The sequence below is a fragment of the Panonychus citri genome, unplaced genomic scaffold (genome assembly GCF_014898815.1).
Source record: "Panonychus citri isolate SS breed McGregor unplaced genomic scaffold, ASM1489881v1 Contig00139, whole genome shotgun sequence".
Lineage (NCBI taxonomy): Eukaryota > Metazoa > Arthropoda > Arachnida > Trombidiformes > Tetranychidae > Panonychus > Panonychus citri.
Window position 1 is genome coordinate 1,578,619 of NW_026515544.1, and position 23,266 is coordinate 1,601,884.

General features: G+C 32.4%; 7 protein-coding genes and 1 pseudogene across 8 annotated transcripts; 2 read left to right on the forward strand and 6 right to left on the reverse strand.

Moving 5' to 3' along the window:
* Positions 1 to 1,095: 1,095 nt before the first annotated feature.
* Positions 1,096 to 3,092, reverse strand: LOC128394283 (uncharacterized). Its single transcript, XM_053354588.1, has 5 exons — positions 2,959 to 3,092; positions 2,823 to 2,882; positions 2,640 to 2,743; positions 2,197 to 2,563; positions 1,096 to 2,138 (listed from the first exon to the last, which is right to left on the reverse strand). The coding sequence occupies exons 1-5, from the start codon at positions 3,044 to 3,046 to the stop codon at positions 1,579 to 1,581; spliced, it is 1,179 nt and encodes a 392-aa protein (XP_053210563.1). The 5' UTR covers positions 3,047 to 3,092; the 3' UTR covers positions 1,096 to 1,578.
* A 378-nt stretch (positions 3,093 to 3,470) lies between these two features.
* LOC128394289 (uncharacterized) lies at positions 3,471 to 5,562 on the reverse strand. The gene is made up of 5 exons (XM_053354592.1): positions 5,416 to 5,562; positions 5,267 to 5,326; positions 5,086 to 5,189; positions 4,640 to 5,004; positions 3,471 to 4,582 (listed from the first exon to the last, which is right to left on the reverse strand). Exons 4-5 carry the CDS (start codon positions 4,941 to 4,943, stop codon positions 4,050 to 4,052), a joined length of 837 nt encoding a protein of 278 aa, XP_053210567.1. The 5' UTR covers positions 4,944 to 5,004; positions 5,086 to 5,189; positions 5,267 to 5,326; positions 5,416 to 5,562; the 3' UTR covers positions 3,471 to 4,049.
* Positions 5,563 to 7,394: 1,832 nt separating this feature from the next.
* LOC128393995 (uncharacterized) lies at positions 7,395 to 9,544 on the reverse strand. The gene is made up of 5 exons (XM_053354230.1): positions 8,754 to 9,544; positions 8,618 to 8,677; positions 8,424 to 8,533; positions 7,984 to 8,344; positions 7,395 to 7,924 (listed from the first exon to the last, which is right to left on the reverse strand). The coding sequence occupies exons 1-5, from the start codon at positions 8,839 to 8,841 to the stop codon at positions 7,395 to 7,397; spliced, it is 1,149 nt and encodes a 382-aa protein (XP_053210205.1). The 5' UTR covers positions 8,842 to 9,544.
* Positions 9,545 to 9,665: 121 nt separating this feature from the next.
* LOC128394286 (uncharacterized UDP-glucosyltransferase YojK-like) lies at positions 9,666 to 11,171 on the forward strand. The gene is made up of 2 exons (XM_053354589.1): positions 9,666 to 9,809; positions 10,142 to 11,171. Exons 1-2 carry the CDS (start codon positions 9,781 to 9,783, stop codon positions 11,154 to 11,156), a joined length of 1,044 nt encoding a protein of 347 aa, XP_053210564.1. The 5' UTR covers positions 9,666 to 9,780; the 3' UTR covers positions 11,157 to 11,171.
* Positions 11,172 to 11,207: 36 nt separating this feature from the next.
* On the reverse strand, positions 11,208 to 12,829 carry LOC128394292 (uncharacterized). 2 transcript variants are annotated; one of them, XM_053354595.1, is made up of 5 exons: positions 12,646 to 12,829; positions 12,497 to 12,556; positions 12,302 to 12,411; positions 11,864 to 12,223; positions 11,208 to 11,796 (listed from the first exon to the last, which is right to left on the reverse strand). In XM_053354595.1, exons 1-4 carry the CDS (start codon positions 12,731 to 12,733, stop codon positions 12,104 to 12,106), a joined length of 378 nt encoding a protein of 125 aa, XP_053210570.1. In that variant the 5' UTR covers positions 12,734 to 12,829; the 3' UTR covers positions 11,208 to 11,796; positions 11,864 to 12,103. The 2 variants fall into 2 exon arrangements, with proteins under 2 accessions (XP_053210570.1, XP_053210571.1); XM_053354596.1 differs by lacking the exon at positions 11,864 to 12,223.
* A 354-nt stretch (positions 12,830 to 13,183) lies between these two features.
* On the reverse strand, positions 13,184 to 18,544 carry LOC128393996 (uncharacterized). Its single transcript, XM_053354231.1, has 11 exons — positions 18,412 to 18,544; positions 18,276 to 18,335; positions 18,082 to 18,191; positions 17,512 to 18,002; positions 17,389 to 17,459; positions 15,924 to 16,347; positions 15,070 to 15,239; positions 14,921 to 14,980; positions 14,731 to 14,834; positions 14,284 to 14,653; positions 13,184 to 14,230 (listed from the first exon to the last, which is right to left on the reverse strand). Exons 1-11 carry the CDS (start codon positions 18,497 to 18,499, stop codon positions 13,686 to 13,688), a joined length of 2,493 nt encoding a protein of 830 aa, XP_053210206.1. The 5' UTR covers positions 18,500 to 18,544; the 3' UTR covers positions 13,184 to 13,685.
* An 873-nt stretch (positions 18,545 to 19,417) lies between these two features.
* On the forward strand, positions 19,418 to 20,821 carry LOC128394287 (uncharacterized UDP-glucosyltransferase YojK-like; annotated as a pseudogene).
* Positions 20,822 to 20,873: 52 nt separating this feature from the next.
* LOC128394288 (uncharacterized) lies at positions 20,874 to 22,435 on the reverse strand. Its single transcript, XM_053354590.1, has 5 exons — positions 22,313 to 22,435; positions 22,164 to 22,223; positions 21,969 to 22,078; positions 21,529 to 21,889; positions 20,874 to 21,461 (listed from the first exon to the last, which is right to left on the reverse strand). The coding sequence occupies exons 1-5, from the start codon at positions 22,398 to 22,400 to the stop codon at positions 21,235 to 21,237; spliced, it is 846 nt and encodes a 281-aa protein (XP_053210565.1). The 5' UTR covers positions 22,401 to 22,435; the 3' UTR covers positions 20,874 to 21,234.
* Between the last annotated feature and the right edge of the window lie 831 nt (positions 22,436 to 23,266).

The following is a 23,266-nucleotide window of genomic DNA, read 5'->3' on the forward strand; positions in this document are numbered from 1 at the left end:
ATTTTCTCATATCGAATCTGAACCAATTTCCGCCATTTTGAACAAACTTTTGTGAGTAAAACAAAAATGAAGATCAACAAACGCAAAAACTTACAAAAGGTCAATGAATATTCAAAATTCAACTGTTTTTCTTACCTGCAGAAGAAAATATAAGATCTTCGAGCTCATCGAACTTATCAAATATTGTCATCAAACAAATATCAGGAAGATCATTAAGATTCATGTTGATTATGTTGTTAAAACGAACTAGGACTTTGAGTGAACAGGTTACTCTGAGTATTGAGAGAGAAAAACTTTGGCGGATTTTACTTAGAGATAATCATTTTAGCGGGTTATTAGAATTTTCTTTTCGGAGAAAATGAATAGATCGCTCTTCATGACTGATGATCCTTTTCGATAATTAACTGGATTGAACGTAAGAGACTTAATCATAGAAATTATGTTCGCATTGGAAAGGTAAATTTTATTATTATTTGATTATCAGAGTTTTTTATTGTTAACATTTTGCTTTGATATTTCCTTGGCAATTAAATATTCTCAATGACAAATCAATCAAGAATCAATATGAGTGTTTTATGAGTGAAAATGAATCAATTTAATCTAAAGAGTAATAAGCAAAATCCAAAATAAATGATCAAAGCCTAAGCTGCCTTATGATCAAATTTTAGCCTCAAAATTTGCAATAACCACGAAGGGCCCTTAATCGTTTTAAATTTTTCAGACTCAATAATCATTCCAACAATGAATTTACTATTAATACATTTCCATTTCGCAACAAGACATTCAATTGCACTCACTAGAAGTCGTAAAATTTTACTGATACCAAAGAGTTTACTGGTTATGTCAAAGGATCGACGATCAAACTTGAACTAAAATCAGGTATAAATGCATTTTCAGTTTTTCATTGAGCTTTGGGAAGAGTGAAAGATAATCAGGATAAACAATTAACAATTACAATTAATTCCAAGGGTTGTGTTAATCTTTTAAAACTTACCATTGAGACAAAGGTTGAGACTGTTATCATCAGAGGTACAGAAACATGAGTAACCCTGATTCTCAGGTAATCAAGAATCAATTATCAATATGAGTGTTTGATGAGTGAAAATGAATTAATTTAATTTAAAGAGTAATAAATTGTTTCAACAATGCAACTGGTAAATCAGAAATTAACTAAAATTGAATTGATTTTAACTCATAATAGCAAAGATTTCATAGTGATTTTTATTCATCGTTTCATTGTATCCAAAGGTCCATTTCATGAGGAGATAAAATTATATGATAATATGATCGGTGGAAGATATTTGAATCAAATTAAAATTCTTCCAAAGGTTGACCTCGTTTTAACCCATGGAGGTAACAATACATTCATTGAGACTCTTTACTTTGGTAAAACACTTATTTTAACTCATAAAGATTGCATATAGCTTGTTATTCATGGTTGGGAGAATCGAACAAAAAAGAAATAATTCGATTCATTAAAATGTTTATGTTAATTGTTTTTTGCAAGCTCAATCATTGTAGTAATAAATTTACTATTAATACATTTTCCTTTCCTTGCAACAAGGTACATTGAACTTTTTAAAAATCGAAAAAAAATTTAGATCCAACATTTAAGGGATGTGATTTCTTAAAGTCAAAGTGTTCAACTATTTCGAATACAAGGTTTCGATTTTCATGTCGGCAGTAATCCGCAATTTTTTCGGTTATGTCATCACCAAGGTCATTGAAATTTGTTGGACTTAAACGAAGAAGAGATAAATTCGGCATTGTCTTGATTATATTGAATGGATCATTTTTCGTCAAAACGTTACTTCGGCAAAATATCGTCAGTTCGAGGCAATTAGGGAATTGAAGTGCGACATCTTTGATCAGAATTTTCGTAAGAAAGCGGACATTTACTGTGTCAGGTTCAAACTGGATAGTGACTTTGCGGACTTTGTTGTTCCTTTTGCTTACTGGTGGCCTTACATATTGAGATGAACTTAAACGTTGTGTCAAACAAAAATTTGGAGAGACACTAATGTGTAAATTTTGTAGATCAGGAAAGTATGATGGATATAGAAAATAAGATCCTTCAAAAAATGATGAAAAAGTGATCTTCTCAACTCCTGGGAAAGTCGGAATGAAGTGCGTTATTGCTGATGAGAATGAATAAAGATTAATTTCACGGATTTACTCAAATGAAATTGCAGTTACCTTTAAGATTAGATGCATAAAGCTTTTTAAGATTCGGCATTCGAGTAGCATAAGTGTTGAAAGTTGCCATGTAAGCTCCGCCAAAACCACCAAACATTTGCAACTTTTCACCGAATTTGTATTTATTGAAAAAGAGATTCAGGAATCCAGGATCATCCACCAATAGTCGAGTAAGATTACCACAGTGTTTAACTATTTGTTGGTCAAGGTCAACGTCACATTCACGGCGATCAACACCTTCTACTTGACTTCTGCATTCAAGTCGAGTTGATAAACCTCGCAGTGGATTCCCAGTTGACAATACATTTGCTATAACTCTGCATGGACATGTGTGAGGAGTAGAAGGAATATGAAGAGCTTCCAATAGCTTCAATTCCAATCAGATTAAAAGTTAATATCAAATTTGCTATTAAAATTTTTTAAAAAAAAAGTTTATAATTTACCTCGAGGTTCGGAAATACTTTGGCAACATTTATATTCTCAATGAATAGATAACTCTTGGTGTAGATATTGTGTGGCGGAAGTAATACCTTGGTTCTTGCCAAAACTATTTAATAGAAAAATTTTTAAGGTTAATTAATGTTCGTTAATCGATTTGAACTAGTTAGTTAATCGTTAAAACTTACATGTTAAGGCTTTGATTTTTTCATATCGAATTTGAACTAATTTCCGCCATTTTGAACAAACTTTTGGGTGTGAGAAAAAGGAGAAGAAGCAAAAAGACCTTAAGTTGCAGATTCAGATCTAAATTGTTATTCTTACCTTGAGATATAATTATAAGATCTTCAAGCTCATCAAACTTATCAAATATTGTCAACAAACAAATATCATATGGATCATTAAGATTCATGTTGATGGTTAAATGGTACTGAAATTGTTGATTGACAAAAAACTTGACACCCTGGGAAGAAACTAAAAAGTTTGAAGTTGCGTATGGAAATGTTTTATTGTCGGACTGGTTTGACTGGACTGGTAACCAGAGAGACATTTCACCTTTCATCAGCTAGAACATCGCCCCGGGCGATTCACCCGCTCTTTACAAAAAAAGCTCGAAGTTCAAAGAGGTGACTGAAAATGAATCTCATTTACTACAAATGATTGTCTTTAAGTTATAAGTTGTATTAATTAATCAATCGAGAAAAAATAGTCACCAGTCAATCTGCCTTTTCCTTACCGTCCAAAAGGTGTACTTACGATTTCTTAATTGTTTCAATCCTGAAGTAAATTAATAATTTAATAATTTCAATTAATTGTTGGACAAGTAAGTGTTTATTAGTATTTTAATTTTATTCGTGGTAGATTTTTTCTTTGTTTTCAGTAGAATCACATGTATTATCATTGTAATCGCCAAAGTGATTACATTTACAGAGAAAACATCAAATTGTGGGACACAAATTGAATTTGATGATGATGATGATGAAGATGAAGATGATGAACAAGGATTAGGTGATTCACATGGTGGTCCTGAGTATTTGGCAATATTGAAAATCTCAATTGAATGGTCGACCAAATCATCTCCAAATATCACCATAATTAATTCTAATTGATTGATTGAAAACTTTCGATTCTCATTCGAGAGAAGGTTTTTCATTTTCTCTTAATCAACAATCAACTATTTTTTTATAATTTTCTCTTAATTGTTGGTGATTTGATTTGTTTATTTGTTCTGTTCTCATCTTTGATCTTCATCATCTTCTTACAAAATGAAGTTTTTCTTCCCAATGGAAGTTTTCTGTTTACAAAAATCTCCTTTTTCTGGTTAACCCTTTTTCTTGTGATTGTATTGATTTAACTGGATCAAGGTCATGAATTAAATTCATTTCATTTACTTACAAGATACTTAATGGGACTTTTTAAAAGGCAAAAAAAAACTTGGTGCCCATATTCAGGGGATGTGCTTTCTCATAATCTCTTTCCTCGACTATTTCGAATACAAGGTTTCGATTTTCATGTCGGCAATAATCTGCGATTTTTTCGGTAATGTCATCACCAAGGTCATTGAAATTTGTTGGACTTAAACGAAGAAGAGATAAATTCGGCATTGTCTTGATTATATTGAATGGATCATTTTTCGTAAAAACATTATTTCGACAAAATATCGTCAGTTCTAGGCAATTAGGGAATTGAAATGCGACATCTCTGATCAGATTTTTTGTAATAGTACGTGGATTTCTTGGATTTGGTTCAAGAACAATGGAAACTTTTCGAACATTGTAATTCTTTTTGTATATTGGTGGCCTAACATAATTCGATAAACTTATATGAGAACTGATGTGTAAACTTCGTAAATCAGGGAAGCACGATGGCCATACAAAAGGAGATCCTGGCCAGTGTGATTCGAAAGTGATTTTTTCTACTCCTGGATACACTTGGTATGGGTTTGGTTCTGAAGAAAATAAATAAAGATTAAGATTTTTTCTAATAAGTTAAAAGTGAAAATTACCTTTAAGATCATTTACAAAGAGCTTTTTAAGATTCGGCATTCGACTAGCATAAGTGTTGAAAGTTTTTATGTAAGATCCACCAAAACTACCAAACATTTCTAACTTTTCACCGAATTTGTATTTATTGAAAAAGAGATTCAGGAATCCAGAATCATCCACCAATAGTCGAGTAAGATTACCACAGTGTTTAACTATTTGTTGGTCAAGGTCAACGTCACATTCACGAAGGTCAAGACCATCTACTGGATCTTTGCATACAAGTCGAGTTGATAAACCGCAGTGGATTCCCAGTTGACAATACATTTGCTATAACTCTGCATGGACATGTGTGAGGAGTAGAAGGAATATGAAGAGCTTCCAATAGCTTCAATTCCAATCAGATTAAAAGTCAATATCAAATTTACTGTTAATTAAAATTTTCGAAAAGAAAATGTTTATAATTTACCTTGAGGTTCGGAAATACTTCGGCAATATTTATATTCTCAATGAATAGATAACTCTTGGTGTAGATATTGTGAGGCGGAGATAATATCTTTCTTCTTGACACAACTAATGAGAAAAAAAGTTCTATGAATTAAATGGTCAAAGATTTGGTGAATGATTAAAACGTTTAAATGGAAGCTTACATGTTAACGCAGTGATTTTCTCATAGCGAATCTGAACCAATTTCCGCCATTTTGAACAAACTTTTGTGAGTAAAACAAAAATGAAGATCAACAAACGCAAAAACTTACAAAAGGTCAATGAATATTCAAAATTCAACTGTTTTTCTTACCTGCAGAGGAAGATATAAGATCTTCGAGCTCATCGAACTTATCAAATATTGTCATCAAACAAATATCAGGAAGATCATTAAGATTCATGTTGATTGTGTTGTTAAAACGAACTAGAACTTTGAGTGAACAGGTTACTCTGAATATTGAAAAGAAAAATTTTGGCGGATTTTACTTAGAGATAATCATTTTAGCGGGTTATTAGAATTTTCTTTTCGGAGAAAATGAATAGATCGCTCTTCATGACTGATGATCCTTTTCGGTAATTAACTGGATTGAACGTAAGAGACTTAATCATAGAAATTAAGTTTTCCTTGGAAAGGTAAATTTTATTCTTATTTGATTATCAGAGTTTTTTATTGTTAACATTTTGCTTTGCTATTTCCTTGGCAATTAAATATTCTCAATGACAAATAAATCAATCATCAATCATCAATATGAGTGTTTTATGAGTGAAAATGAATCAATTTAATCTAAAGAGTAATAAGCAAAATCCAAAATAAATGATCAAAGCCTAAGCTGCCTTATGATCAAATTTTAGCCTCAAAATTTGCAATAACCACGAAGGGCCCTTAATCGTTTTAAATTTTTCAGACTCAATAATCATTCCAACAATGAATTTACTATTAATACATTTCCATTTCCTCGCAACAAGACATTCAATTGCACTCACTAGAAGTCGTAAAAATTTTACTGATACCAAAGAGTTTACTGGTTATGTCAAAGGATCGACGATCAAACTTGAACTAAAATCAGGTATAAATGCATTTTCAGTTTTTCATTGAGCTTTGGGAAGAGTGAAAGATAATCAGGATAAACAATTAACAATTACAATTAATTCCAAGGGTTGTGTTAATCTTTACAACTTACCATTGAGACAAAGGTTGAGACTATTATCTTCAGAGGTACAGAACATGAGTAACCCTGATTCTCAGGTAATGAGGCACAAATTGTATCCTTGATACAAGGATTGTTTTCTTTTGAGCAAAATTGTCACCACTCACCAATTGACAATGATTCTGTGTAACCAGGTTTACATTTACATGAGCCATCGATTGGTGATATTAAAGGTAAACAGGTACCACCATTATGACAGGGAAAAAATTAGCTAATAGTGATGAGGATGAGGATGATGGATAAGTTGTTGTTGTTGTGGGTGGTGAGGTTGTATCTTGGTGTATCTTTGGATGGTTGATCCTGAACAAGGCATTTCAAGGCAATCGATTATGTTAACAGTTCGTATTATTGAATTAGATGAAGATGAAGACGAAGATGATTTCTCTAAGATATTGGGTAAATTTACAGTTTTATCTATCGAGAAACTATAAAGGCAACTGATTAGTCCTGTTTTAAGGCCGATATTATTGTAAATATTGGTTCGATTGGTTTTATCCAACCAAGGTAAAGGTTTCAATCAAGTGAACTCAGGGAACCCGGAGATGACCCGTAACATCAGACTGACCATCAATGGACAATATACCATCTTTCATGAAACGTTTCGCTACTAAATGGACAACATATCCAATAGAAATTGTCTCCTTTGATCTTATAATAACCATACCAGAACCAAGATCATATCGAAGCTCAATGCGACATTTTCGATTGACAAACGTGCATTAAAATTATGGTCATTGAACAAATATCAGGCAGACTATTAAGATGCATGTTGATGGTTACAACCGCTAAAATTGTTGATTGACAAAAACATCACGTTAGGAAAAACTTTCAACTGAAAAGAGAAATTTTTGGAAAATTTTAAGCTTCTTTCTTTGTTTTCATCAGAATCACATAAGTTATCACTATAATAACCAAAGTTATTAAATTTAGATATTGAATAAATTTACAATCTTATCTATTGAGAAACTGTAAAGGCAATCAATTAGTCCCGATAGGTCGATATTATTGTAAATATTGGTTTGATTTGTTTTCTCCCACGAATTCCCTATGTTTCGTTAAAGGTGAAAAAGATGAGTACCAACGTTCATGCGGGCCTGTACCCACCAGAACCTTGGTGGACTATTCTGAATACCAGGTTTCGATTCTCTTTTCGACAAAAATCATCGATTATCTTGATTATGTCGCTTTCTTGATTATTGGTGGTTATCAGAGGTAAATAAAGAGAAGATAAATTTGGCATCGCCTTGATTATTTCGATTGTATCCTCTATTGTTACAAAATTGGTGAAGGCAAATATCGTCAGACTGGTACAATTAGGATATCGAAATGTAATTTCTTTCATTACATGACGTGCTTGACTCCTCTCTAGGATTGTATAATCGGTAAAATTGAGAAAGACTTTTCGAACATTATAATTACTTTTAGGAATTGATTCTGCTAAACTACCAAATTTTCCAGAATCATAATCGATGTAAGCAATATGTAAATCTCTTAAATCAGGAAAGCGCGATGACCATCGAGAGTAAAAGAGATAATTACTACCTGAGGCTAGAGTTAATTCTTCTACTCCTGGAAACTTGTAACCAAAGCTTGGAAACTGGAAGTTCTCTGTAACTGATAAAATAAATGAATATTAATTTCTCTTATTAACAATCGTAACAAGTGAAAATTACCTTCCTTATCTTGTAAATAAAGTTTTTTAAGATTCGGCATTCGATTAGCATAAGTGATGAAAGTACCTATTTTAGATCCACAAAATCCACCAAACATTTTCAACTTTTCACCGAATTTATATTTATTGAAAAAGAGATCAAGAAATTTAGGATCGTTCACCAAAAGTCGAGTAAGATTACCACAGTGTTTAACTATTTCCTGGTCCAGGTCAACATGATGTTGGGCTTTACCCTTATATATTTCATAGGTGCTTACGCGCTCGAATTCAACAAACAATCCCCTCAGCGGATTTCCAGTGGACAATACATTTGCCACAACTCTACATAGACATATTGGACCAAAAGAATGAGTTTCCAATAGCTTTTATAGCAATAAGATTAAAAGTTAATATCAAATTTACTATTAGAATTTTCGAGAAGAAAAAAAGTTTCTAATTTACCTTGAGGTTCGGAAATACTTCGGCAACATTGATATTCTCCATGAATTTATAACTTTTCGTGTAGATATTCTGAGGTTTAGGTAATATATATACCTTATTTCTTGGTGAAACTATTAAGAAAAGATTTTATAGTCAGTTGAAATTTGGTGATTGATTTGAATTAGTTAGTAAATCGTTCAGATCATGAAACTTACATGTCAAGCCTGTGATTTTCTCGCATCGAATCTGCGCCAATCTCCGCCATTTTGAACAAACTTTTGTGTGGAAGAAAAAAGAGAAGAAGCAAAAAGACCTTAAGTTACAAGTTCAGATCTAAATTGTTATTCTTACCTTGAGATATAATTATAAGATCTTCAAGCTCATCAAACTTATCAAATATTGTCATCAAACAAATATCATATAGATCATTAACATTCATGTTGATGGTTAAAAGGCACTAAAATTGTTGATTGACAAAAAACTTAAAATGATGGGAAAAAACTTTTAAAGTTGCGAATGGAAATGTTTGTTTATCGGACTAGTTTGACTGGACTGGTAACCAGAGAGACATTTCACCTTTCATCAGCTAGAACATCGCCTCGAGCGATTCACCCGCTTTTTACAAAAAAAGCTCGAAGGTCAAAGATGTGACAAAAAATGAACCGCATTCACTACAAATGATTGTCTTTAAGTGATAAGTTGTAATTAATCAATCGCTGATCAAAATAGTCCACAGTCAATCTGACTTTTCCTTACCGTCCAAAAGATGTACTTACGATTTCTTAATTGTTTCAATCGAGAAGTAAATTAATAAATTCAATTAATTGTTGGACAAGTAAGTGTTTATTAGTATTTGAATTTTATTCGTGGTAGATTTTTTCTTTGTTTTCAGTAGAATCACATGTATTATCATTGTAATCGCCAAAGTGATTACATTTACAGAGAAAACATCAAATTGTGGGACACAAATTGAATTTGATGATGATGATGAAGATGAAGATGATGAACAAGGATTAGGTGATTCACATGGTGGTCCAGAGTATTTGGCAATATTGGAAATCTCAATTGATCGGTCAAGCAAATCATCTACAAATATCACCATTGAGTAAAATCATTTGATTTTAAATCAAATTGATTGAATTTCAATCATTGATGGAAAACTTTCGATTCTCATTCGAATAGATTTTCTTGTACTTGTATCTGTTTACTTATTTTCGTTTGATCAACAGAACTTTGAGTTTCTCGATTGAGAGAGAGTGTTACATTTTCTCTCAATCAACAATAAACTATTTTTTTATAATTTTCTTTTTAATTGTTGTTGATTTGATTTGTTTTTTTGTTCTATTCTCATCTCCAATCTTCATCATCTTCTTACAGTATGAAGCTTGTTTTCTTCCCAATGGATGGGTATGTTTTCTGTTTACAAAAATCTCTTTTTTCTGGTTAACCCTTTTTCTTGTGATTCCAAACAATTTGTCTTTGTGATTATTGTGAGTGTTTAATTTAATCACGATTGAGTAATTGTTTTAACCTTTACTGGGATCCAAATGTAACAGATTAATTAATGTGTTCTCGTTAATTGACTTTTCGGTTTGATTATTCAAAAGAAAAGTCTATGATTTCTATTGGAAAACAGTAAATGATTGTTACTTTTGTTTACATTTTGTCTGTTGATTGTGATGTTTGTCTGGTTTGATTCGTTAATTGTGATTGTGTTTTATTTTGTTTTTGTCTACTAGGCATGGACATGTTAACTCTTGTATTGGTTTAGCTCGAATGCTTCGTGATCAAGGTCATGAATCGGTTTTCGTTGTTCCTTCAAATTGGTCAGTTCTCATTACTGGTCATTCGTTTTCGATTGAACCAATTGTCGATCCAACTTGTGGTGATGTCGATCCATTGGATAGATGGGCTGGAATGGTTCGTGCTCTTGGCCCATCGTTTGCCAAAAGTCCTTCAGATCAAATCATCGATCTACTTGCTACTGATACCAAAGAATTTACTGATTATGCCAAAAGGATCGACGATCAAGTAGCAAAGGCAATTGAGAAGGTTAATCCTGATCTAATTATCATCGATTTTTATGTAACTGTTCCATCCGTAACTCGATCAGGTAAACCATGGGTTCTCCTCTATTCAGCTAATCCACTTTTCGCTTACGAATCTCCAAATAATCCCCCAAGATACTCTGGATTAGGAGCTTCTGATGATCCTAAATTGTTCCAACAATTTAGACAACTGGTTAAACAACAACTAACTGAAGTTAAAGCTGATTTCGACTTATTCCTCAAAAGTAAAGGATTAACACCTCATGAAACTGAATTAGTTTCACCTTCACCATATCTTAATCTCTACTCTTATCCAGAAGATTTGGATTATAGTGAATTGGGTCCAGTTCCCGATAAATGGTTTCGACTTGATCATATGGTGAGAGAAGCCGAAGGAGGACCAATTGGTTTCGATGAATCTTTTTTCAATACCAATGAAAAGATCATTTTATTCAGTTTAGGATCAATGGGAAGTGCGAATGTCACTTTGATGAATCAATTGATTGGTTTCATGGGTGAATCGAAACATCGTTTCATTGTATCCAAAGGTCCATTTCATGAGGAGATAAAATTATATGATAATATGATCGGTGGAAGATATTTGAATCAAATTAAAATTCTTCCAAAGGTTGACCTCGTTTTAACCCATGGAGGTAACAATACATTCATTGAGACTCTTTACTTTGGTAAACCTCTTATAGTATAAGTAATAATATTGTTTCAATTTCATGAGCAAGAATATTCTTTTTCTGGCGAGTCTTTAATCGGTTAATTTTCCAGGTCAACAATCATTCCGGTATTTAATTTACTACATTCCAATTTAGTTGCAACATAAACCATGGAACCAATGTACATGATGTTATTCATCATCACCACTTTGCTCAACTATCTCGAATACAAGATTTCGGTTTATTAGTCGGCAATAATCTTCGATTATTTTGGTTATGTAATCATCAGAGTTATTGGAGTTATTGGACTTAAGCGAAGATGAGATAGATTCGGCATCGACTTGATTATATTGATTGGATCTTCTTCCACCAAAATGTTACTTGGGCAACGTATCGTCAGTTTGGTGCAATTAGGAAATTGAAATGCGATATTTTCGGTCAGATTTTTTTTCAGAAATTCAGCATTTTTTGTTTCTGGTGCAAACTTGATAGAGACTGTTTGGACTTTATAGTTCTTTTCGTCTCCACACTCGTCATGTTCCGATGAATATGAACTCCAAATGTCTAATTTTTGTAGATCAGGAAAGTGTGATGAATATTGAAAAGGAAGAGACAAGCTAAACGATATGAAAGTCATTTCCTCAACTCCTGGAAAAGTTGGAGTGAAGTCTGGTATTGCTGAAAAAGGATAAAGATTAATTATTATTTTTCATTTTCATATTTAATAAAATAAATTGAAAATTACCATCAAGACTTGATGCCTTAAGTTTTTTAAGATTCGGCATTCGATTAGCATACGTGTTGAAATTTTTCATGTAAGATCCACCGAAACCAGCAAACATTTGCAAATTTTCACCGAATTTGTATTTATTGAAAAAGAGATTCAGAAATCCAGGATCATTCATCAATAGTCGAGTAAGATTACCACAATATTTAACTATTTGCTGGTCTTGGTCAACATCACAATCAAGAAACACAACACCTTCTATATCTCTGCAATTAATTGAGCGGATAAACCTCTCAGTGGATTCCCAGTGGACAATACATTCGCTATAACTCTGCATGGACATGTGAGAGGAGTAGGAATATATAGAGCTTCTAATAGCTTCAATTCCAATCAGATTAAAATTAATATCGAATTTGCTATTAGAATTTTCGAGTTAGGAAAAAGTTTTTGAATTACCTCGAGGTTCGGAAATACTTCGGCCACATTGATATTCTCCATGAATAGATAACTCTTGGTGTAGATATTGTCAGGCGGAGGTAAGATCTTTCTTTCTGACACATTAGCTACTATTAAGAAGAAAATTTCAATGTTAACAAAGATTTGGTGATTGATTTTAATTAGTTGATCAATCGGACGGCTCTTAAAACTTACATGTTAAGCGTGTGATTTTCTCATATCGAATCTGAACCAATTTTCGCCATTTTGAACAAACTTTTGTGAGCAAAACAAAAATGAAGAGCAACAAACGCAAAAACTTACAAATGGTCAATGAATATTCAAAATTCAACTGTTCTTCTTACCTGCAGATGAAGATATAAGATCTTCGAGCTCATCGAACTTATCAAATATTGTCATCAAACAAATATCAGGAAGATCATTAAGATTCATGTTGATTGTGTTGTTAAAACGAACTAGAACTTTGAGTGAACAGGTTACTCTGAGTATTGAAAAAGAAAAATTTTGGCGGATTTTACTTAGAGATAATCATTTTAGCGGGTTATTAGAATTTTCTTTTCTGAGAAAATGAATAGATCGCTCTTCATGACTGATGATCCTTTTCAATAATTAACTGGATTGAACGTAAGAGACTTAATCATACAAATTATGTTCGCATTGGAAAAGTAAATTTTATTATTATTTGATTATCAGAGTTTTTTATTGTTAACATTTTGCTTTGCTATTTCCTTGGCAATTAAATATTCTCAATGACAAATCAATCAAGAATCAATCATCAATATGAGTGTTTTATGAGTGAAAATGAATTAATTTAATTTAAAGAGTAATAAATTGTTTCAACAATGCAACTGGTAAATCAGAAATTAACTAAAATTGAATTGATTAACTCATAATAGCAAAGATTTCATAGTGATTTTATTCATCGTTTCATTGTATCCAAAGGTCCATTTCATGAGGAGATAAAATTATATGATAATATGATCGGTGGAAGATATTTGAATCAAATTAAAATTCTTCCAAAGGTTGACCTCGTTTTAACCCATGGAGGTAACAATACATTCATTGAGACTCTTTACTTTGGTATACCACTTATTTTAACTTCTAAAGATTGCATATAGCTTGTTATTCGTGGTTGGGAGAATCGAACAAAAAATAAATAATTCGATTCTTTAAAATGTTTTTTGCAAGCCCAATCATTGTAGTAATAAATTTATTATTAATACATTTTCCTTTCCTCGCAACAAGGTACAACTGAACTTTTTAAAAATCGAAAAAAATCTCCTTTTTCTGGTTAACCCTTTTTCTTGTGATTGTATTGATTTAATTCGAATGCTTCGTGATCAAGGTCATGAATTAACCTTATTTTTATTTGATCGCAAGATGCTTAGTTGGATTTTTTAAAAGGCAAAAAAAACTTAGTGTCCATATTCAGGAAATTTGCTTTCTCATAATCTCTTTCCTCGACTATTTCGAATACAAGGTTTCGATTTTCATGTCGGCAGTAATCTGCGATTTTTTTGGTTATGTCATCACCAAGGTCATTGAAATTTGTTGGACTTAAACGAAGAAGAGATAAATTCGGCATTGTCTTGATTATATTGAATGGATCATTTTTCGTAAAAACTTTACTTGGGCAAAGTATCGTCAGTTCTAGGCAATTAGGGAATTGAAATGCGACATTTTTGATCAGATTTTTTGTAATAGTACGTAGATTTCTTGGATTTGGTTGAAAAACAATGGAAACTTTTCGAACATTGTAATTCTTTTTGTATATTGGTGGCCTAACATAATTCGATAAACTTATATGAGAACTGATGTGTAAACTTCGTAAATCAGGGAAGCATGATGGCCATACAAAAGGAGATCCTGGCCAGTGCGATTCGAAAGTGATTTTTTCTACTCCTGGATACACTTGGTATGGGTTTGGTTCTGGAGAAAATAAAGATTAAGATTTTTTCTAATAAGTTAAAAGTGAAAATTACCTTTAAGATCATTTGCAAAGAGATTTTTAAGATTCGGCATTCGCGTAGCATAAGTGTTGAAAGTTGCCATGTAAGATCCACAAAAACTACCACCAAACATTTGCAACTTTTCACCGAATTTGTATTTATTGAAAAAGAGATTCAAGAATCCAGAATCATTCACCAATAGTCGAGTAAGATTACCACAGTGTTTAACTATTTGTTGGTCAAGGTCAACGTCACAATGACGATCATCAACACTTTCTACTTCACTTTTGCATTCAAGTCGAGTGGATAAACCTCGCAGTGGATTCCCAGTAGACAATACATTCGCTATAACTCTGCATGGACATGTTTGAGGAGTAGAAGGAATATAAAGAACTTCCAATAGCTTCAATTCCAATCAGATTAAAAGTTAATATCAAATTTGCTATTAAAATTTTTTAAAAGAAAAAGTTTATAATTTACCTCGAGGTTCGGAAATACTTCGGCCACATTGATATTCTCTATGAATAGATAACTCTTGGTGTAGATATTGTCAGGCGGAGGTAATATCTTCCTTCTTGACGCAACTAATGAGAAAAAAAGTTTTATGGTGAGTTAAATGATCAAAGATTTGTTGACTGATTAGTATTAAAACGTTTAAATGGAAGCTTACATGTTAACGCTGTGATTTTCTCATATCGAATCTGAACCAATTTCCGCCATTTTGAACAAACTTTTGTGAGTAAAACAAAAATGAAGAGCAACAAACGCAAAAACTTACAAATGGTCAATGAATATTCAGGATTCAACTGTTCTTCTTACCTGCAGATGAAGATATAAGATCTTCGAGCTCATCGAACTTATCAAATATTGTCATCAAACAAATATCAGGAAGATCATTTAGATTCATGTTGATTGTGTTGTTAAAACGAACTAGAACTTTGAGTGAACAGGTTACTCTGAGTATTGAAAAGAAAATTTTATGGATTTTACTTAGAGATAATCATTTTAGCGGGTTATTAGAATTTTCGGAGAAAATGAATAGATCGCTCTTCATGACTGATGATCCTTTTCGATAATTAACTGGATTGAACGTAAGAGACTTAATCATAGAAATTATGTTCGCATTGGAAAAGTAAATTTTATTATTATTTGATTATCAGAGTTTTTTATTGTTAACATTTTGCTTTGCTATTTCCTTGGCAATTAAATATTCTCAATGACAAATCAATCAAGAATCAATTATCAATATGAGTCTTTCATGAGTGAAATGAATCAATTTAATCTAAAGAGTAATAAGCAAAATCCAAAATAAATGATCAAAGCCTAAGCTGCCTTATGATCAAATTTTAGCCTCAAAATTTGCAATAACCACGAAGGGCCCTTAATCGTTTTAAATTTTTCAGACTCAATAATCATTCCAACAATGAATTTACTATTAATACATTTCCATTTCCTCGCAACAAGACATTCAATTGCACTCACTAGAAGTCGTAAAAATTTTACTGATACCAAAGAGTTTACTGGTTATGTCAAAGGATCGACGATCAAACTTGAACTAAAATCAGGTATAAATGCATTTTCAGTTTTTCATTGAGCTTTGGGAAGAGTGAAAGATAATCAGGATAAACAATTAACAATTACAATTAATTCCAAGGGTTGTGTTAATCTTTTACAACTTACCATTGAGACAAAGGTTGAGACTATTATCTTCAGAGGTACAGAAACATGAGTAACCCTGATTCTCAGGTAATGAGGCACAAATTGTATCCTTGATACAAGGATTGTTTTCTTTTGAGCAAAAATTGTCACCACTCACCAATTGACAATGATTCCCTGTGTAACCAGGTTTACATTTACATGAGCCATCGATTGGTGATATTAAAGGTAAACAGGTACCACCATTATGACAGGGAAAAAAATTAGCTAATAGTGATGAGGATGAGGATGATGGATAAGTTGTTGTTGTTGTGGGTGGTGAGGTTGTATCTTTGGTGTATCTTTGGATGGTTGATCCTGAACAAGGCATTTCAAGGCAATCGATTATGTTAACAGTTCGTATTATTGAATTAGATGAAGATGAAGACGAAGATGATTTCTCTAAGATATTGGGTAAATTTACAGTTTTATCTATCGAGAAACTATAAAGGCAACCGATTAGTCCCGTTTTAAGGCCGATATTATTGTAAACATTGGTTCGATTGGTTTTTATCCAACCAAGGTAAAGGTTTCAATCAAGTGAACTCAGGGAACCCGGAGATGACCCGGTAACATCAGACTGACCATCAATGGACAATATACCATCTTTCATGAAACGTTTCGCTACTAAATGGACAACAGATCCAATAGAAATTGTCTCCTTTGATCTTATAATAACCATACCAGAACCAAGATCATATCGAAGCTCAATGCGACATTTTCGATTGACAAACGTGCATTAAAATTATGGTCATTGAACAAATATCAGGCAGACTATTAAGATGCATGTTGATGGTTACAACCGCTAAAATTGTTGATTGACAAAAACATCACGTTAGGAAAAACTTTCAACTGAAAAGAGAAATTTTTTGGAAAATTTTAAGCTTCTTTCTTTGTTTTCATCAGAATCACATAAGTTATCACTATAATAACCAAAGTTATTAAATTTAGATATTGAATAAATTTACAATCTTATCTATTGAGAAACTGTAAAGGCAATCAATTAGTCCCGATAGGTCGATATTATTGTAAATATTGGTTTGATTTGTTTTCTCCCACGAATTCCCTATGTTTCGTTAAAGGTGAAAAAAAGATGAGTACCAACGTTCATGCGGGCCTGTACCCCACCAGAACCTTGGTGGACTATTCTGAATACCAGGTTTCGATTCTCTTTTCGACAAAAATCATCGATTATCTTGATTATGTCGCTTTCGTGATTATTGGTGGTTATCAGAGGTAAATAAAGAGAAGATAAATTTGGCATCGCCTTGATTATTTCGATTGTATCCTCTATTGTTACAAAATTGGTGAAGGCAAATATCGTCAGACTGGTACAATTAGGATATCGAAATGTAATTTCTTTCATTACATGACGTGCTTGACTCCTCTCTAGGATTGTATAATCGGTAAAATTGAGAAAGACTTTTCGAACATTATAATTACTTTTAGGAATTGATTCTGCTAAACTACCAAATTTTCCAGAATCATAATCGATGTAAGCAATATGTAAATCTCTTAAATCAGGAAAGCGCGATGACCATCGAGAGTAAAAGAGATAATTACTACCTGAGGCTAGAGTTAATTCTTCTACTCCTGGAAACTTGTAACCAAAGCTTGAAACTGGAAGTTCTCTGTAACTGATAAAATAAATGAATATTAATTTCTCTTATTAACAATCGTAACAAGTGAAAATTACCTTCCTTATCTTGTAAATAAAGTTTTTTAAGATTCGGCATTCGATTAGCATAAGTGATGAAAGTACCTATTTTAGATCCACAAAATCCACCAAACATTTTCAACTTAGCACCGAATTTATATTTATTGAAAAAGAGATCAAGAAATTTAGGATCGTTCACCAAAAGTCGAGTAAGATTACCACAGTGTTTAACTATTTCCTGGTCCAGGTCAACATGATGTTGGGCTTTACCCTTATATATTTCATAGGTGCTTACGCGCTCGAATTCAACAAACAATCCCCTCAGTGGATTTCCAGTGGACAATACATTTGCTACAACTCTACATAGACATATTGGACCAAAAGAATGAGCTTCCAATAGCTTTTATAGCAATAAGATTAAAAGTTAATATCAAATTTACTATTAGAATTTTCGAGAAGAAAAAAAGTTTCTAATTTACCTTGAGGTTCGGAAATACTTCGGCAACATTGATATTCTCCATGAATTTATAACTTTTCGTGTAGATATTCTGAGGTTTAGGTAATATATATACCTTGTTTCTTGGTGAAACTATTAAGAAAAGATTTTATAGTCAGTTGAAATTTGGTGATTGATTTGAATTAGTTAGTAAATCGTTCAGATCATGAAACTTACATGTCAAGCCTGTGATTTTCTCGCATCGAATCTGCGCCAATCTCCGCCATTTTGAACAAACTTTTGTGTGGAAGAAAAAAGAGAAGAAACAAAAAGACCTTAAGTTGCCGATTCAGATCTCAATTGTTATTCTTACCTTGAGATATAATTAGAAGATCTTCAAGCTCATCAAACTTATCAAATATTGTCATCAAACAAATATCATATAGATCATTAACATTCATGTTGATGGTTAAAAGGCACTAAAATTGTTGATTGACAAAAAACTTAAAATGATGGGAAAAAACTTTTAAAGTTGCGAATGGAAATGTTTGTTTATCGGACTAGTTTGACTGGACTGGTAACCAGAGAGACATTTCACCTTTCATCAGCTAGAACATCGCCTCGAGCGATTCACCCGCTTTTTACAAAAAAAGCTCGAAGGTCAAAGATGTGACAAAAAATGAACCGCATTCACTACAAATGATTGTCTTTAAGTGATAAGTTGTAATTAATCAATCGCTGATCAAAATAGTCCACAGTCAATCTGACTTTTCCTTACCGTCCAAAAGATGTACTTACGATTTCTTAATTGTTTCAATCGAGAAGTAAATTAATAAATTCAATTAATTGTTGGACAAGTAAGTGTTTATTAGTATTTGAATTTTATTCGTGGTAGATTTTTTCTTTGTTTTCAGTAGAATCACATGTATTATCATTGTAATCGCCAAAGTGATTACATTTACAGAGAAAACATCAAATTGTGGGACACAAATTGAATTTGATGATGATGATGAAGATGAAGATGATGAACAAGGATTAGGTGATTCACATGGTGGTCCAGAGTATTTGGCAATATTGAAAATCTCAATTGATCGGTCAAGCAAATCATCTACAAATATCACCATTGAGTAAAATCATTTGATTTTAAATCAAATTGATTGAATTTCAATCATTGATGGAAAACTTTCGATTCTCATTCGAATAGATTTTCTTGTACTTGTATCTGTTTACTTATTTTCGTTTGATCAACAGAACTTTGAGTTTCTCGATTGAGAGAGAGTGTTACATTTTCTCAATCAACTATACTAAACTAAATAATTAAATAACAATAAACTATTTTTTATAATTTTCTTTAATTGTTGTTGATTTGATTTGTTTTTTTGTTCTATTCTCATCTCCAATCTTCATCATCTTCTTACAGTATGAAGCTTGTTTTCTTCCCAATGGATGGGTATGTTTTCTGTTTACAAAAATCTCTTTTTTCTGGTTAATCCTTTTTCTTGTGATTCCAAACAATTTGTCTTTGTGATTATTGTGAGTGTTTAATTTGATCACAATTGAGTAATTGTTTTAACCTTTACTGGGATCCAAATGTAACCAATAAATTAATGTTCTTGTTAATTGGCTTTTCGGTTTGATTATTCAAAAGAAAAGTCTATGATTTCTATTGGAAAACAGTAAATGATTGTTACTTTTGTTTACATTTTGTCTGTTGATTGTGATGTTTTGATTCGTTAATTGTGATTGTGTTTTATTTTGTTTTTGTCTACTAGGCATGGACACGTTAACTCTTGTATTGGTTTAGCTCGAATGCTTCGTGATCAAGGTCATGAATCGGTTTTCGTTGTTCCTTCAAATTGGTCAGTTCTCATTACTGGTCATTCGTTTTCGATTGAACCAATTGTCGATCCAACTTGTGGTGATGTAGATCCATTGGATAGATGGGCTGGAATGGTTCGTGCTCTTGGCCCATCGTTTGCCAAAAGTCCTTCAGATCAAATCATCGATCTACTTGCTACTGATACCAAAGAATTTACTGATTATGCCAAAAGGATCGACGATCAAGTAGCAAAGGCCATTGAGAAGGTTAATCCTGATCTAATTATCATCGATTTTTATGTAACTGTTCCATCCGTAACTCGATCAGGTAAACCATGGGTTCTCCTTTACTCAGCTAATCCACTTTTCGCTTACGAATCTCCAAATAATCCCCAAGATACTCTGGATTAGAGTTTGATGATCCTAAATTGTTCCAACAATTTAGACAACTGGTTAAACAACAACTAACTGAAGTTAAAGCTGATTTTGACTTATTCCTTGAAAGTAAAGGATTAACACCTCATGAAACTGAATTAGTTTCACCTTCACCATATCTTAATCTCTACTCTTATCCAGAAGATTTGGATTATAGTGAATTGGGTCCAGTTCCTGATAAATGGTTTCGACTTGATCATATGGTGAGAGAAGCCGAAGGAGGACCAATTGGTTTCGATGAATCTTTTTTCAATACCAATGAAAAGATCATTTTATTCAGTTTAGGATCAATGGGAAGTGCGAATGTCACTTTGATGAATCAATTGATTGGTTTCATGGGTGAATCGAAACATCGTTTCATTGTATCCAAAGGTCCATTTCATGAGGAGATAAAATTATATGATAATATGATCGGTGGAAGATATTTGAATCAAATTAAAATTCTTCCAAAGGTTGACCTCGTTTTAACCCATGGAGGTAACAATACATTCATTGAGACTCTTTACTTTGGTAAACCTCTTATAGTATAAGTAATAATATTGTTTCAATTTCATGAGCAAGAATATTCTTTTTCTGGCGAGTCTTTAATCGGTTAATTTTCCAGGTCAACAATCATTCCGGTATTTAATTTACTACATTCCAATTTAGTTGCAACATAAACCATGGAACCAATGTACATGATGTTATTCATCATCACCACTTTGCTCAACTATCTCGAATACAAGATTTCGGTTTATTAGTCGGCAATAATCTTCGATTATTTTGGTTATGTAATCATCAGAGTTATTGGAAGTTATTGGACTTAAGCGAAGATGAGATAGATTCGGCATCGACTTGATTATATTGATTGGATCTTCTTCCACCAAAATGTTACTTGGGCAACGTATCGTCAGTTTGGTGCAATTAGGAAATTGAAATGCGATATTTTCGGTCAGATTTTTTTTCAGAAATTCAGCATTTTTTGTTTCTGGTGCAAACTTGATAGAGACTGTTTGGACTTTATAGTTCTTTTCGTCTCCACACTCGTCATGTTCCGATGAATATGAACCCAAATGTCTAATTTTTGTAGATCAGGAAAGTGTGATGAATATTGAAAAGGAAGAGACAAGCTAAACGATATGAAAGTCATTTCCTCAACTCCTGGAAAAGTTGGAGTGAAGTCTGGTATTGCTGAAAAAGGATAAAGATTAATTATTATTTTTCATTTTCATATTTAATAAAATAAATTGAAAATTACCATCAAGACTTGATGCCTTAAGTTTTTTAAGATTCGGCATTCGATTAGCATACGTGTTGAAATTTTTCATGTAAGATCCACCGAAACCAGCAAACATTTGCAAATTTTCACCGAATTTGTATTTATTGAAAAAGAGATTCAGAAATCCAGGATCATTCATCAATAGTCGAGTAAGATTACCACAATATTTAACTATTTGCTGGTCTTGGTCAACATCACAATCAAGAAACACAACACCTTCTATATCTCTGCAATTAATTCGAGCGGATAAACCTCTCAGTGGATTCCCAGTGGACAATACATTCGCTATAACTCTGCATGGACATGTGAGAGGAGTAGGAATATATAGAGCTTCTAATAGCTTCAATTCCAATCAGATTAAAAATTAATATCGAATTTGCTATTAGAATTTTCGAGTTAGGAAAAAGTTTTTGAATTACCTCGAGGTTCGGAAATACTTCGGCCACATTGATATTCTCCATGAATAGATAACTCTTGGTGTAGATATTGTAAGGCGGAGGTAAGATCTTTCTTTCTGACACATTAGCTACTATTAAGAAGAAAATTTCAATGTTAACAAAGATTTGGTGATTGATTTTAATTAGTTGATTAATCGGACGGCTCTTAAAACTTACATGTTAAGCGTGTGATTTTCTCATATCGAATCTGAACCAATTTTCGCCATTTTGAACAAACTTTTGTGAGCAAAACAAAAATGAAGAGCAACAAACGCAAAAACTTACAAATGGTCAATGAATATTCAGGATTCAACTGTTCTTCTTACCTGCAGATGAAGATATAAGATCTTCGAGCTCATCGAACTTATCAAATATTGTCATCAAACAAATATCAGGAAGATCATTAAGATTCATGTTGATTGTGTTGTTAAAACGAACTAGAACTTTGAGTGAACAGGTTACTCTGAGTATTGAAAAAAATTTTATGGATTTTACTTAGAGATAATCATTTTAGCGGGTTATTAGAATTTTCTTTTCGGAGAAAATGAATAGATCGCTCTTCATGACTGATGATCCTTTTCGATAATTAACTGGATTGAACGTAAGAGACTTAATCATAGAAATTATGTTTTCCTTGGAAAGGTAAATTTTATTCTTATTTGATTATCAGAGTTTTTATTGTTAACATTTTGCTTTGCTATTTCCTTGGCAATTAAATATTCTCAATGACAAATAAATCAATCATCAATCATCAATATGAGTGTTTTATGAGTGAAAATGAATCAATTTAATCTAAAGAGTAATAAGCAAAATCCAAAATAAATGATCAAAGCCTGCTGCCTTATGATCAAATTTTAGCCTCAAAATTTGCAATAACCACGAAGGGCCCTTAATCGTTTTAAATTTTCAGACTCAATAATCATTCCAACAATGAATTTACTATTAATACATTTCCATTTCCTCGCAACAAGACATTCAATTGCACTCACTAGAAGTCGTAAAAATTTTACTGATACCAAAGAGTTTACTGGTTATGTCAAAGGATCGACGATCAAACTTGAACTAAAATCAGGTATAAATGCATTTTCAGTTTTTCATTGAGCTTTGGGAAGAGTGAAAGATAATCAGGATAAACAATTAACAATTACAATTAATTCCAAGGGTTGTGTTAATCTTTTACAACTTACCATTGAGACAAAGGTTGAGACTATTATCTTCAGAGGTACAGAAACATGAGTAACCCTGATTCTCAGGTAATGAGGCACAAATTGTATCCTTGA